We start from the raw sequence: 13,366 nt of genomic DNA, 5'->3' as shown, positions 1-13,366 counted from the left end.
GCCAGAAAATCCAAAGAGGGTAAAGAGAGAGAATGCAGCCCAGACCATCTTTGCTCCCTGGCACCTCCCGCCATAGCTTGTCCTTCCTTGCCTAGAACAGCTGGGACCAGCTGGGGATTAGTGGAGGGAGAGGCTGGGCTGGGTGTTACTTACCATTGTTTCCTGGTGCCTAGCACGGGCACAGGAATCACAAGCGGGAATTATGAAAGGAACAAGTAAACAAAGGGACCAGTGCAGGCAGAGCAGAGACCAAGAGTCCCATGGCCCCGCAGTTCCAGCAGCAGCAGCTGAGAGAGAGCCGCTGTTATTGTTTCCTGAAAAGCAGGCGGCTTTGAACATAACTGACCCAGCCCCGTAGTGCCTTTCTGAAGAGGTGGTTTCACATACTCCGTCTTATGTTCTCGGTCTCTTTGGCCAAGGAGATCTGCTGAGGGCATTCTGTCTCTGCCCTGGAAGTGATGGCTTTTCTTTCCCTTGATGTAGGATCATCTGACTCTATGTCACCTGATGTTTTCCAACACTGCTGCCCCTAGCAAACTGCCTTTCTTCCTAGTCACATGTGCCAACGACCCTCTTAAATACCCACCCTGTCTTAAACTTTCTTTTCACCTTCTTGTGTTCTAAGAATCTAAACTTAACTCTAGATTCTCCCTATGATAGAAAACACACCATACTCATCTTTGAATCTGGATTCTTTCTCTTAATGTTCTACCCACCTCCCTGCTTTGTTATGCATTTTTATTCAGACACAAAAAAGAATGAAGTTATATAGCAAGCCTTTATTTAAATCCCCCGAGTTTTTCCCATTTCCTGTCCCAGACACAGTTTCTTCTCTGGAAGAAACTAGTGGTGGCCATCTGTTTATCTCACACACTCACCCAAAAAAGAGCTGGAAAATTCTGGGACTCTGACATGTAGAAATTATTATACCTTTAGTGTCTTAGGAAGGACAGCTTTTTAGCAGTCCTCTCTGCTCTCAGGTCTCCTAGAAAGCCTGGTAGGGGGTGTCTCTTTTATACAGCTATCTCGGATGTTGGCTGGCTCATTGCCTGAAGGCAACTAAGCTGGTCACTTGCAGGTTGTCAGGGACTCTGCAGGATTTGTCCTAAGAATCTGCAAATTCTGATATTTTCATTGTGGCTGAAATCAGATGATGGTAAGGTTACTGCCTTCACCATTTTAAATATAGCTCTGCAGCAGCAAAGTCATTTACATGGCTGCACAAATATCATCATCCTTGGCTTCAGAAGACTTCAGGCCAAACTCCATTTCCCAAGCCAGAGAGATGGCTGAACAGGCCATGGTGCTCGCTGCAAAAGCTGAGCATCTGACTTTGATTCCCAGGACCCAGTTGGTGAAAGGAGAGAACTGACTCGGGCAGTTTGTCTGACACAGGCATGGGTGCACGCGCATGTGTGCATGAGCGCGCGCACAAACACACACACACACACACACATACATACACACACACACACACACACACAGAGGAGTGAATGAGTGAGTTTGTCACTGAACTTCAGAGAAAGTGATGGTCTTCTTTTGAAATACTAGTGAGTTACCCTGATTAAATGCTAGTGAGTTACCTTGTTTAATGAAATGCTAGTGAGTTACCCTGTTTAATGAAATGCTAGTGAGTTACCCTGTTTAATGAAATGCTAGTGAATTACCCTGTTTAATGAAATGCTAGTGAGTTACCCTGATTAAATGCAATTCTCTTTGTTTTTTTCTGTAATCCTTTATCATTTTTTGTTACTGGTGATAAGCAACCATGAAGAATCTCTCTGTCTCTCTGTCTCTCTCTCTCTGTCTTTCTCTCTCTCTCTCTCTCTCTCTCTCTCTCTCTCTCTCTCTCTCTCTCACCACACACACACACACACACATACACATACACACACACCATGCCAAAATCTAGATGGACATGTAAAGACCACCCCTCCCTCCGCAGCTCTGATGGTCTTGTGGTTCCAAGCTACTGGGAAGAGGTTTTCTCAGTCAATTCCCCAACTTACCTGGGAGGGAAAGAACTGTAAGCAAGAAGCTCTCTGCAGGGGTGTCAGATGAAGGTACAGAGAAACAGGCAGGCAGGTGGGGCACACCCACAAGGTCTATGGTGCAAAAGCTTAGGATCCCAGCTCTGACATGGGTGACATGCTGGAGATGGGGGACGAATTACAGTTTACTCTGCAGTAAATGAAGATTGATAAATACTTCTAAGTTATACACTGTGGCTCTCTGGTGTTGGGCAGTTAGGCAGACTTTGAGACATATGGGTGCCTACCGCAAGGGAGAGAAACACACAGAGGTCACACCCAGTCTGCCCAGAAAATAGCAGAAGTGGTGCCAGCTATTGTCATCTGGGGAAATCACCCCACTATAATACAGTGCTTCCAAAGGGAACAGACAGACTAGCCCCAGGCTGTGCCCTTCCGCTCCCTTCTTCCCCACAGGAACCCACAGCCCGCAAAGCTGGTAATGAACTTTAGCTGAGGATGGAAGCAGGGACCCAGCACGGTGGCTGGAACTGAAAACCTTCCCCCCCCCTCACACACACACACACACACACACACACACACACACATACACTCTCAGTCCACTCTTGCTACCATCAGACCCTACCCCATCCTCCATTAGAATCACTGGATGCCTGCTTCATTCAGGACCACCTGGGACCCTGGAGGAAGCCATTGTTGACAAGGTCTTTCTTAGGCCATGAGGACCAGAGTCTTAATCCCTTGACTCCAATCCTGCCTCTTTCTGCCTCTAACCAGAGAGGGACCTTTCAGTGTATATACTTAGAGAGATTACATTTTGAGGTTTTGTTTTGTTTTGTTTTTTTCCTCTGAGACAATCCTGCTATCTAGCCCAGGCTGGCCTGAAATTCACTATATAGCCCACACTAGCCTTGAAGTCCAAGCAATCCTCCTGCTTCCAGAGTACTGGGATTAATTGAGACACTGATTTATATCCCAACAGTTATAACTGGAAACATTCTTTGTGGTGCCTCCGGCTCCCTCTCGCACTCACTATCTGGTACCTGCACATTTATTTCCTCCTAGGAGAAGAATTTGGACTGGTTTCCTCGGATGCGAGCCATGTCACTTGTCAGCAACGAAGGTGACAGTGAGCAAAATGAGATCCGGAACCTGCAGGAGAAGCTGGAGTCTACTATGAATCTGGTGAAGCAGCTGTCAGGGCAGCTGGCAGAGCTGAAGGAGCAGGTCAGCGAGCTCAGGGGAAGGAGGGGGTGGATGTAGCAGGGAGGCTGGAGCCATTTACCTCTGTGAACAAGGGGACCCAGAGACTCCAGGAAAGAAACCTCCCCAAGTGTGCCTTGCAGTGAGGTGGCATCTCAGCAAGCAGGGACTCCCCTACAACCCCTGCAAGCATTTCTCACTCTGTGGAAAGACAGGGAGGGAGCCCTTTGCTCTTGGTGATAGATTTTATCCTGCCAGGCTTCAGATAGCCAAGCTCCTTGGAAAGGCAGGTGTTCCTAATGGCCGCCACTGTAACATCCTGATCAACCCTCTATCATATGACATCCTTAACACTCATAAAACAGAATATCACCAGGCCCCTTGGTAGCCATTAAATGCTTACAGCAACAGTAATAAGAACACAACAGATCCGTTTCCTAACCACGGGGAGAGTAGGGTTGCTCTTTCTCACTACCTCTATTTATGGTAATTTACTTTTCACAATAATTTCTTTTGTGGTAAGCATACGTGGAACTAGACAGCGGGCTCTTGGGAAAGAAAACAAGACCTCAGTGGCCGACAGCACTGGGGAAGAATTAAGAAAACCAGCTGAACACACTCTCTCTCTTTCCCCAGATGACCGAACAAAGGAAAAACAAGCAAAGGCTGGGCTTCCTTGGATCAAACACACCCCATGTGAACCATCACATGCCACCGCACTGACACCACGGGGACACGCCGTGACCAGCCTTTCATCGGATGCCTGCCTCATCATGGAGGGATGGAGATGGAGGGGAGCGAACAGTGGCTATTGTTGAAAAGCTAAAAACAACCAAGTGCCAAGATGCTGAGCCATTTAGCTCCCAGAACAATCCGTAACTGTGTTTGCACGCTTGAGAAGATTCAAGCTTAGAGATAAAAAAAAGAAAGAAAGAAAGAAGGAAAAAAAAGCCAGCATAGGGCACAGACTCTTGGTGGGGCAGGAAGCAGCCAGCCTGGGGGCTGGAGGGGGTGGGAGAGTCTGATGGGGAGCAGCAGACCTCCCCCTGCTTGATCGATAGGCCTTGGACTTTTCTCACACACTGATTGCAGCCTCCGTCATGGCTGGTTGGAATTTGTTCGAATTGTGGCACTCGAGTCAGCAAGACAGGAAGCCACACTCTGCTGGCTAAGTCTGACTAAGGAAAAAAATTTTTAAAGATTAAAAAGGAGAATTGAAAAGATGTCATTAAACTTCTGAACCTTACACGTTAGCTGGACACTTTCTTCTTGGCATGAGACACAATGGGCTCAGAGCACTGCCCCTCAGTGCTTCAGAGTTCATACCCCACACACTGAAAAACATAACCAACAGGATCAGGGTGGCTGTCTCCAGGACTCTGTGCAGCCCGTGCCACAGGAAGCTTTCATAGAATGGCTAAGAGTGTGCTTAAAGTCACATGTGTGCTAAGATGTTAAAGATCTGGAGAAGGGAAACTTGACCACAAGACCCAGGAAGGAATGTTTCCAGTGCGAATGCTACTAAAATATACAGGCACTGAAAGGAAATCTTGGAGGTGACAGCAAACACTCCGATGGCCTTGCCTTTTAAAAGCAGGTTGACTTGCATCTGAGGTGCTTGAGGACCCGAGTGTTTGCGATCCCTGCAGCTGCCAGAGGGAAGTCTAAGAATTGTATTGACTACGTAAGAATACGCAACAACATTTCAATGGCCTATTTAAGACTATTTGAGTAACAGCTTTTCGGGATGTAGGCAGCTCATAATTCCTTTCCCCAAACTGTTTTCATGTTGAGTCATGCAACCAGAACTTGTCAAGGGGAAAAAAAATAACCTGGAAGGAGAGATTTCTTCTGGAGACTACTTGAGGTGTCAGAGGAAGACAGATAATGAAAGTGTGAGGTGGTCTTGTGGTGAGGGACCACCAGCCAAGACACTACATGCTGAGCCAGAGACCCTCTGGCCTCCAGATTCTTTAAGCTCTCAACCACCAAGGGCCACGTAGGGTTTGTTACACAACTTTTAAGGCTTTATGGCATTTCAATACAGTTTTGGCTGTTAGCTCCTAAAAAGTAAAAGCAAAAATAAATTAAATCCTGGGTGCATATGAACCCACTCTACAGGCAGGAACCTGAATGGCTTACCTTCCAATTTCATAGGTGTAGCCTTGGAACCACTGAGATGCACTTTCTAACTAAATTGACTAGGACTCAACCTCCACACCCAAGGACCACCCAAAGTTACGAAGTGCTCCTAGCCAGGGCAGTGCTCCTCCTAGCCTGAAGTGGAAAGATGTGGATGCTGTGACGCCCGACGTCAGTGTACCACTGACCTTTGACCCTTGTCAGAGACCTGTCTGCAATTACCCTTAATTCTTTGCTAAAACTTTAAACTATAATCACAAACTTTTTTTTCTAAAGGGTATCGCCAAAATTGGGCTAAAGCACCCATGTTTAAAGCCCAGAACCATGACTGCTGCAACAGCACAATCCACTGGGTAATCAGAAGGGCAGGCGCTGCTTCGGGCTGCTGTGGCCTGACCACCCAGCTGTGTGCCAGCAGCGCACAGTTCGACACTGTGGTTTCTCCTGTGGGAAATGTCCAAAAGATTTCAGTTGGGGAGACCCTCACTATGTCAAAATTAAAACTTTTTCAGCTGCACTTTTCTTTTTCTTCCCCTGTACAAGATGAAAGATTATAAAGCAAAATGTTAAAAACATCAAACAAACAAACAAACAAAAGGAACTTGCAAGGACACTGAATTCATAAAGATGTTAAAAAATGAGGAAATTTGATGTCAGGTGAGAGTTTATGTTTGTTATGCATGTTTGTTAACGCAGCTGGTGTAGTTGACAGAAGTTGGGTATAGTTGGTATTCTCATATGTATATAGTGATATTAAAAATACAGTCACCTCTGACTTCTAAGCCCGGGAGGGGGGCTTTTTTTAAATATTCGGGTTATTAAAATCCATACTGGTTAAAAGTCACAGTTCCCGCTGAATGATATTTTTAATTTACAGAAGGTTTTGCTCCCAGGTTTGCGCTCCATTCTGCATCTCAAGAGTTTAATCGAATACATTTCCTAAATTAAAATGATTGTGAGTAGAGATCTTGCACTGTCTAGAGATATAACATTGACCAGTCGTTCCCATGCAAAGATGCCATTTCTACCTTTTTGTCGCAAAGGGCTTAGTTTCACAAATCTGCCATTTTCTTCCCCCTCCCCCCCCGTGGGTAAAGATCACCATTTTTGGCAGATTGCTTATAATTTCAGAAAGCTAATTCATTTGAATCAGAACTGATAATGTGTTGATCCTCATATGTCCCACTTCTAAAAGTTGTTTAATTATAAACTGTAACGTGGTGTGGCTCCAGCCCTGGGACTAAGTGTGGGAGCTGATGGAAGAAGACTAAGAACTTCACTTCCCAAGATGCTATCTAACAGGAAGGGAGGGCGAAGTGCCTGTCCCTGGGACTAGTAGATCAGCGTACTTCTGCAGAGTAGTGATGACCTCACAGCTCAGAACCCGTAAACATGCAGACAGCCTTGCTGTGTGGCAGAGTAACTGCGACAGCTGTTTTAAAGCTATATTGAAATAGTTATTGTGATCTTCTGGCCTGGAGACCCCTTCCAAACTACTGTGAGATGAGACACAGATAGCCCCAGAGGTAGTGGGCATCTTAAATCCAGACCGGACGCCTGCCGAGCCAGGTGAAGAGCTAAGCTGCTTGCAGCTCTGAGGCCCTGCCCTGGGCAGGGGGGTGGGAAGGTTGTGTAAGCCACGCTAAGTTCTCTGTTTTCAAAATCTGACAGCCAATTCCAGATTTAAGAAAGCACTCGAGGCTACCTGAGGGCCCATACTCCCTCACCCTGCTGCCACCTCTGAAATAACACTTGATAGAACTCCTGTGTAGAAGACACAATGCCAGAATCAAATGGAACTAAGTATGCATGAAAACGGAGAGCCCTGAAAATGACTCCAGGTACACACCTCCCTTGGAACTGACTTGACTAATGAATGAGGTGACTGTGCCAGGACTCCCCTCACCAAATGGATTCTCTGTCCTCTGGCAGTAGAGAATGTCTCCATCCTCTTTTTAAAAGGTAATTTTTAACATACTGTCAGGTCTGGGTAACTTATACGTTAATATTAATAAAATGAATTTGTATCTTGCGTATGCCTCATTCTTTTCTTGCCATGTTTCTGAATAAGATCTCTATGGTGTGAAAGGCATTATAGTCATTGCTGTTTTACGCAGCAAGGCCAAGACACACAAAGGCCAGTGAGCCTAGGGTCTGTTGGGAACTGGCCAAATCTCCATTTTCTCTCACGCACTAATATATCAGATCCCCAGAAGTGACACAGATCCCCAGAAGTGACACAGATTCTTTGCCATCTTGGGATCTCCGTTTCTTGATATCTGCTGTCCCCAAGGACAGTGCCCCTTCGAACTGTGATTCTCAACCTGTGGGCCATGACCCATTTGGGGGCTGAACAACCCTTTCACAGGGGACCACACAAGACCATCGTAAAAGACAGATATTTATATTATGGTTCACACACAATTATAGCTGTGAGGCAGCAAGGAAATAATTTTGTGGCTGGGGGGTCACCACACAAAAGGTTGAGAACCACTGTCTTAGAACAAAACTCAGCCTTCTGCAACCCAAGTCCTACCGAGCCCACGTGAAGCACACACAGGAGGATGAATAGATTTCTTTGCTGTGAATATTTTCCAGTTCCTTGAAGCAGTGTGGCAAGACCTGCTTTGATCTGCTCCAGTCAGAGGAAAGGTGGCTCAGGGGAGGACAGGAAGTTAGTTCCTCTTCCAGTGACGGTGACTGGCACCCACAACAAGACTCTGCATGCAGAGGGAGCTATGGGCAAGTCCCAGGCCACAGCCTCTGTCTACTCAACTGGGTGTTTTGAGGAAATCTCCGGAGGACTAACCCCAGGCTAGAAGCTGGGTGTTCGTGTCTCCTGTGGCCCTCCCCAACTGGAGAGGCCACAGCTTCACGCAGACTCTATGGCAGACAAGGACAACAGAGAGGAGAGCAGGTTTGACTGAAATCCTCTGAGGTTTTAGGGGGTTGGGAGTGGGAGGTGATTCACTTTATAGGCCTTGCTTGCCTGAAATTCACTGTGTAGACCACAGTGTACTGCTTCAAACTCAAAGACCCACCTACTTCTGCTTCCAGAGTGCTGGGATTAAAGGTGTGTGTCACTGTGCCTGTGTGTTCTGTCCTCATGGGTGCTCCAGGCAAGTCCAGTTTAGGATTTCTCTGGTACAGTGCCTTCATCGGGGATTGCTCATTAATTTTGTAACAGAGATGAGCTTCTGAAGCTACTGTCTAATACCTGCCTTTGGTTTTGTGTTATTTTTTTCTATCAGTCTTCATTTCAGGAAATTATAGCCTCCTTTTTCTACATCAATACCTTTTTCCTTGCCTCTTTCAACAGGAGTCGTGTTTTGTGGTCTCATCTTCTCGTCATTATTTACAAATAAAATTCTTTGACCATCGTACTGTAAAGTAAGGCCTGGGTATCTGATGTATGAATATCTATTGTTGTTTTATCAGAGAATCAAAGTTGCTGTGGCTAACATGGCTGAGAGATTTATAGGTGGCTTAGACATCATGGCTGGCATGAGGAGGGTGGCAAGCTTTCGGGAATGCATGTTCTTCTGCCACAAGACAGGGAGTCAGTCCCTGGGGCTGGTGGATGGCTGGAAAGCCTGGAACTGGGCAGAGGAGATACAGAAGAAGCTGGAAGGCGACCTGGAGTTTGCCACAGTGCAGGTGAGCTGAAAGTGAAGCTGCATGGGCTTCCATGCAGGACTAGAGAGTGATAAAGAAGGGTGTCTGCTGGGGACTGCAGACACTGAAGGCCACTTCCTGTCTCACACTCAGCACATGAACCAAAAGACCAGAGTGAGCCATATGAAACCTGTCACCTGCTCCTTTCAGACTAAGTCACTACAACTTCATGCCATCCATTACCCAGATTTCATGAAAATATATCCTGCAAACCTAACATAGACAACCTTACAAACTATGGAACTCTGGGAAGTGTTATTCTAACTTAGCTAAATTCACAACATAGACAACCTTACAAACTATGGAACTCTGGGAAGTGTTATTCTAACTTAGCTAAATTCACATAACCCCAAATCATCACTTCCTAAGTTCATGTCTGCTAGCAATGACGGTGATGCTTAATTTTATATTAATTTATATAATAATCTATATTAGTTGACATAATACAGGATAACTTGGAAACAGAGTTTCAATGAATGGCTGCCTAGCCCAGGCTGGCCAGGCTTGTCTGAGGGAGTTGCGTCGACTACAGTGATGGAGATGGGAAGCTCTACTGTGGGCATTACCATTCCCTAGGCTGGGATCCTAATCTGTCTAAGAGAGGAGAATGTAGGCTGAGCCCAAGCATACATGAAGTCACTGTTCTCTGTTCCTGGTTATGGATGTTGTATGAATCATTCCTTCACACACTAGCCACTGTCAGTTCCATGCTGTGATGATCTGGAACCTGGAACTGCAAGTGACAAGACCTTTCTCCTCTAAGTTGCTGCTGACAAAGTGTTTAATCACAGCAACTGGAAAGAAAGTAATACAGTGATGCTATTCACACCCCAGCATGCAACTCAGCTAATTCTGACTAATGGGTTACAAGTGCAATGGGCAGAGTGCCAGGATGGAATGAGCCTCCCAGGAGTACAGACAGGCCTGTGAGTCAGGTAGGACCACCACTGCTGCTTAGAGGAACACACACGGAACACTCAGGACACAGGAACCAAGGAGCTGCCTGGGCAGCTGTGCCCAGAGTTGATCTTGTGCCACAGAGCTACATACACAAACACGGCCAGGAGAGAGCTGATCTCCCAGGAGTGCCTACACACCTCTGAGCACAGGTAAGACCACCACTTCTCTTCAAATTCCTGACCCAAGAGGGACACTCACAGAGCCATCAGGACACAGGAACCAAGGATCAGCTGGGGACAGGATCCTTCTGACCTCTGTCTGCACCCCAGAGCTGACTCTGTACCACAGCTCTCCATACCCAAATTCCTACTGAAGAGAACTGGTCTCCTAGGAATACTGACACACAGGCTTGCAGGAGGGACAAGCCAAAGTCAGAGACAGCAAGACCAGCTAACACCAGAGATAACCAGATGGTGAAAGGCAAGAACAAGAACATAACAGAAACCAAAACTTCTTGGTATCATCAAAACCCAGTTCTCCCACCACAGCAAACCCTGGTTACTCCAACACACCAGAAAAGCAAGACTCTGACTTAAAATCACATCTTCTGATAATGATAGGGGACTTTAAGAAGGGCATAAATAACTCCCTTAAAGAAATACAGAACACAGGTAAACAAGTAGAAGCCCTTAAAGAGGAAACACAAAAATTCCTTAAAGACTTACAGGAAAACATAACCAAACAAATGAGGGAAATGAACAAAACCATCTAAGACCTAAAGATGGAAATATAAACAGTAAAGACAACACAATGGAGATAGAAAACCCAGGAAAGAGATAGGGTTATAGATGCAAGTATCACCAACAGAATACAAGAGATAGAAGAGAGAATCTCAAGTGCAGAAGATGCCATAGAAAACATTGACCCAACAGTCAAAGAAAATGCAAAATGCAAAAAGCTCCTAACCCAAAACATCCAGGACACAATGAGAAGACCAAACCTAAGGGTAGTAGGCAAAGAAGAGAGTAAAGATTCCCAACTTAAAGGCCCAGTAAATAACTCCAACAAAATTATAGAAGAAAACTTCCCTAACCTAAAGAAAGAGATGCCCATAAACATAGAAGAGGCCTAAAGAACTCCAAATACATTGGACCAGAAAAGAAATTCCTCACATCACATAATAATCAAAATACGAAAGTCACTAAACAAAGAAAGAATATTAAAAGCAGTAAGGGAAAAAGGTCAAGTAACATATAAAGACAGACCTATCAGAATTACACCAGAATTCTCACCAGAGACTATGAAAACTAGAATATCCTGGGCAGATGTCATCCAGACCCTCAGAGAACACAAATGCCAGCCCAGACTACTATACCCAGAAAAACTCTCAATTACTATAAATGGAGAAACCAAGATATTTCATGACAAAACCAAATTTATACAATATCTTTCTACAAATCCAGCCCTACGAAGGATAATAGATGAAAAATGCCAACACAAGGAGGGAAACTACACCCTAGAAAAAGCAAGAAAGTAATCTTCTTTAAACAAACCCAANAGAAGATAACCACACAAATATAAAAATAACATCAATAATAACAGGGAGCAACAACCACTATTCCTTAATATCTCTTAACATCAATGTACTCAATCCCCAATAAACAGACATAGACTAACAGACTGGATACATAAACAGGACGCAGCATTTTGCTGCATACAGGAAACATACCTCAGTGTCAAAGACAAACACTACCTCAAGAGTAAAGGACTGGAAAACAGTTTTCCAAGCAAATGGTCCCAAGAAAGAAACAGGAGTAGCCATTCTAATATCAGATAAAATTGACTTTCAACTAAAAGTCATCAAAAAAGATAAAGTTCCTTCATGTTTATCAAAGGAAAAATCAAAAGAAAAACTCTCAATTCTGAACATATATGCTCCAACTGCAAGGGCACCCGCATTCATAAAAAAAACTTTACTAATGCTAAAAGCATATATTGCACCTCACACAATAATTGTGGAAGACTGCAACACTCCACTCTCATCAATGGACAAATCAAGGAAGCACAAACTAAACAGAGACATAGTGAAACTATCAGAAGTTTTGGATCAAATGGATTTAAAAGATATCTATAGACCATTTCATCCTAAGTCAAAAAAATATACCTTCTTCTCAGCACCTTCTCCAAAACTGACCATATAATCGGTCACAAAGCAGACCTCAACAGATATAAGAATATTGAAATAATCCCATGCCTATCAGATCACTATGGATTAAGGCTGGTCTTTAATAGCAATAAAAACAACAGAAAGCCAATGTACATATGGAAGCTGAACAACACTCTGCTTAATGATAACTTGGTCAAGGAAGAAATAAAGAAGGAAATTAAAGACTTTTTAGAATTTAATGAAAATGAAGATACAACATACCCAAACATATGGGGCACAATGAAAGCAGTGCTAAGAGTAAAACTCAGCTCTGAATGCCTCCAAAGAGAAACTGGAGAGAGCATACACTAGCAGCTTGACAGCACACCTGAGAGTTCTAGAACAAAAAGAAGCAAATACACCCAAGAGGAGTAGATGGCAGGAAATAATCAAACTCAGGGCTGAAATCAACCAAGTAAAAACAAAAAGAACTACGCAAAGAGTCAACAAAACCAGGAGCTGGACCTTTGAGAAAATCAACAAGATAGATAAACCCTTATCCAGACTAACCAGAGGGCACAAAGACAGTATCCAAATTAATAAAATCAGAAATGAAAAGGGAACAACAAAAACTGAAGAAATTCAAAAAATCTTCAGATCCTACTACAAAAGCCTATACTCAACAAAACTGGAAAATCTGGATGAAATGGACAATTTTCTAGGCAGATAGGATCAGATAAACAATCTAAATAGTCCCATATCCCTTAGAGAAATAGAAACAGTCATTAATAGTCTTCCAATCAAAAAATAAAGCTCAGGACTATGGATTTAGTGCAGAGTTCTATCAGACCTTCAAAGAAGACCTAATACTAATACTCCTCAAACCATTCCACAAAATAGAAACAGAAGGAGCTCTACACAACTCGTTCTATGAAGCCACAATTACTCTGATACCTAGACCACACAAACACCCCACAAAGAAAGAGAACTTCAGACCATTTTCCCTTATTAATATTGATGCAAAATACTCATTAAAATTCTCACCAAATCCAAGAATACATCAAAATGATCATCCATCATGATCAAGTAGGCTTCATCCCAGGGATGCAGGGATGGTTCAATACATGGAAATCCATCAATGTAATCCACTACATAAACAAATTCAAAAAAAAAAAAAACTACATGATCATTACATTATTTGCTGAGAAAGCACTTGACCATCCCTTCATGTTAAAAGTCTTAGAAAGATCAGGAATTCAAGGCCCATACCTAAACATAGTAAAAGCAATATACAGCAAACCAGTAGCCA

General features: G+C 44.0%; 1 protein-coding gene across 2 annotated transcripts in view; it reads left to right on the top strand.

Annotated features, from left to right (window-relative positions):
• Itpr2 (inositol 1,4,5-trisphosphate receptor type 2) overlaps positions 1-7,379 on the top strand; it is a 397,058-nt gene extending 389,679 nt beyond the window's left edge. For both annotated transcript variants that reach the window (XM_021191683.2, XM_029533962.1), the window contains 2 exons: positions 3,057-3,218; positions 3,831-7,379. In XM_021191683.2, coding sequence (XP_021047342.1) covers positions 3,057-3,218; positions 3,831-3,917 — 249 coding nt within the window. In that variant the 3' untranslated portion in view covers positions 3,918-7,379. The remainder of the gene's footprint in view (positions 1-3,056; positions 3,219-3,830) is intronic.
• The last annotated feature ends 5,987 nt before the right edge of the window (positions 7,380-13,366 follow it).

Source organism: Mus pahari, chromosome 2, assembly GCF_900095145.1.
Source record: "Mus pahari chromosome 2, PAHARI_EIJ_v1.1, whole genome shotgun sequence".
Classification (NCBI taxonomy): Eukaryota; Metazoa; Chordata; class Mammalia; order Rodentia; family Muridae; genus Mus; species Mus pahari.
The sequence above is the reverse complement of the archived record's forward strand: the minus strand, read 5'-3'. Positions and strand labels throughout refer to the sequence as shown.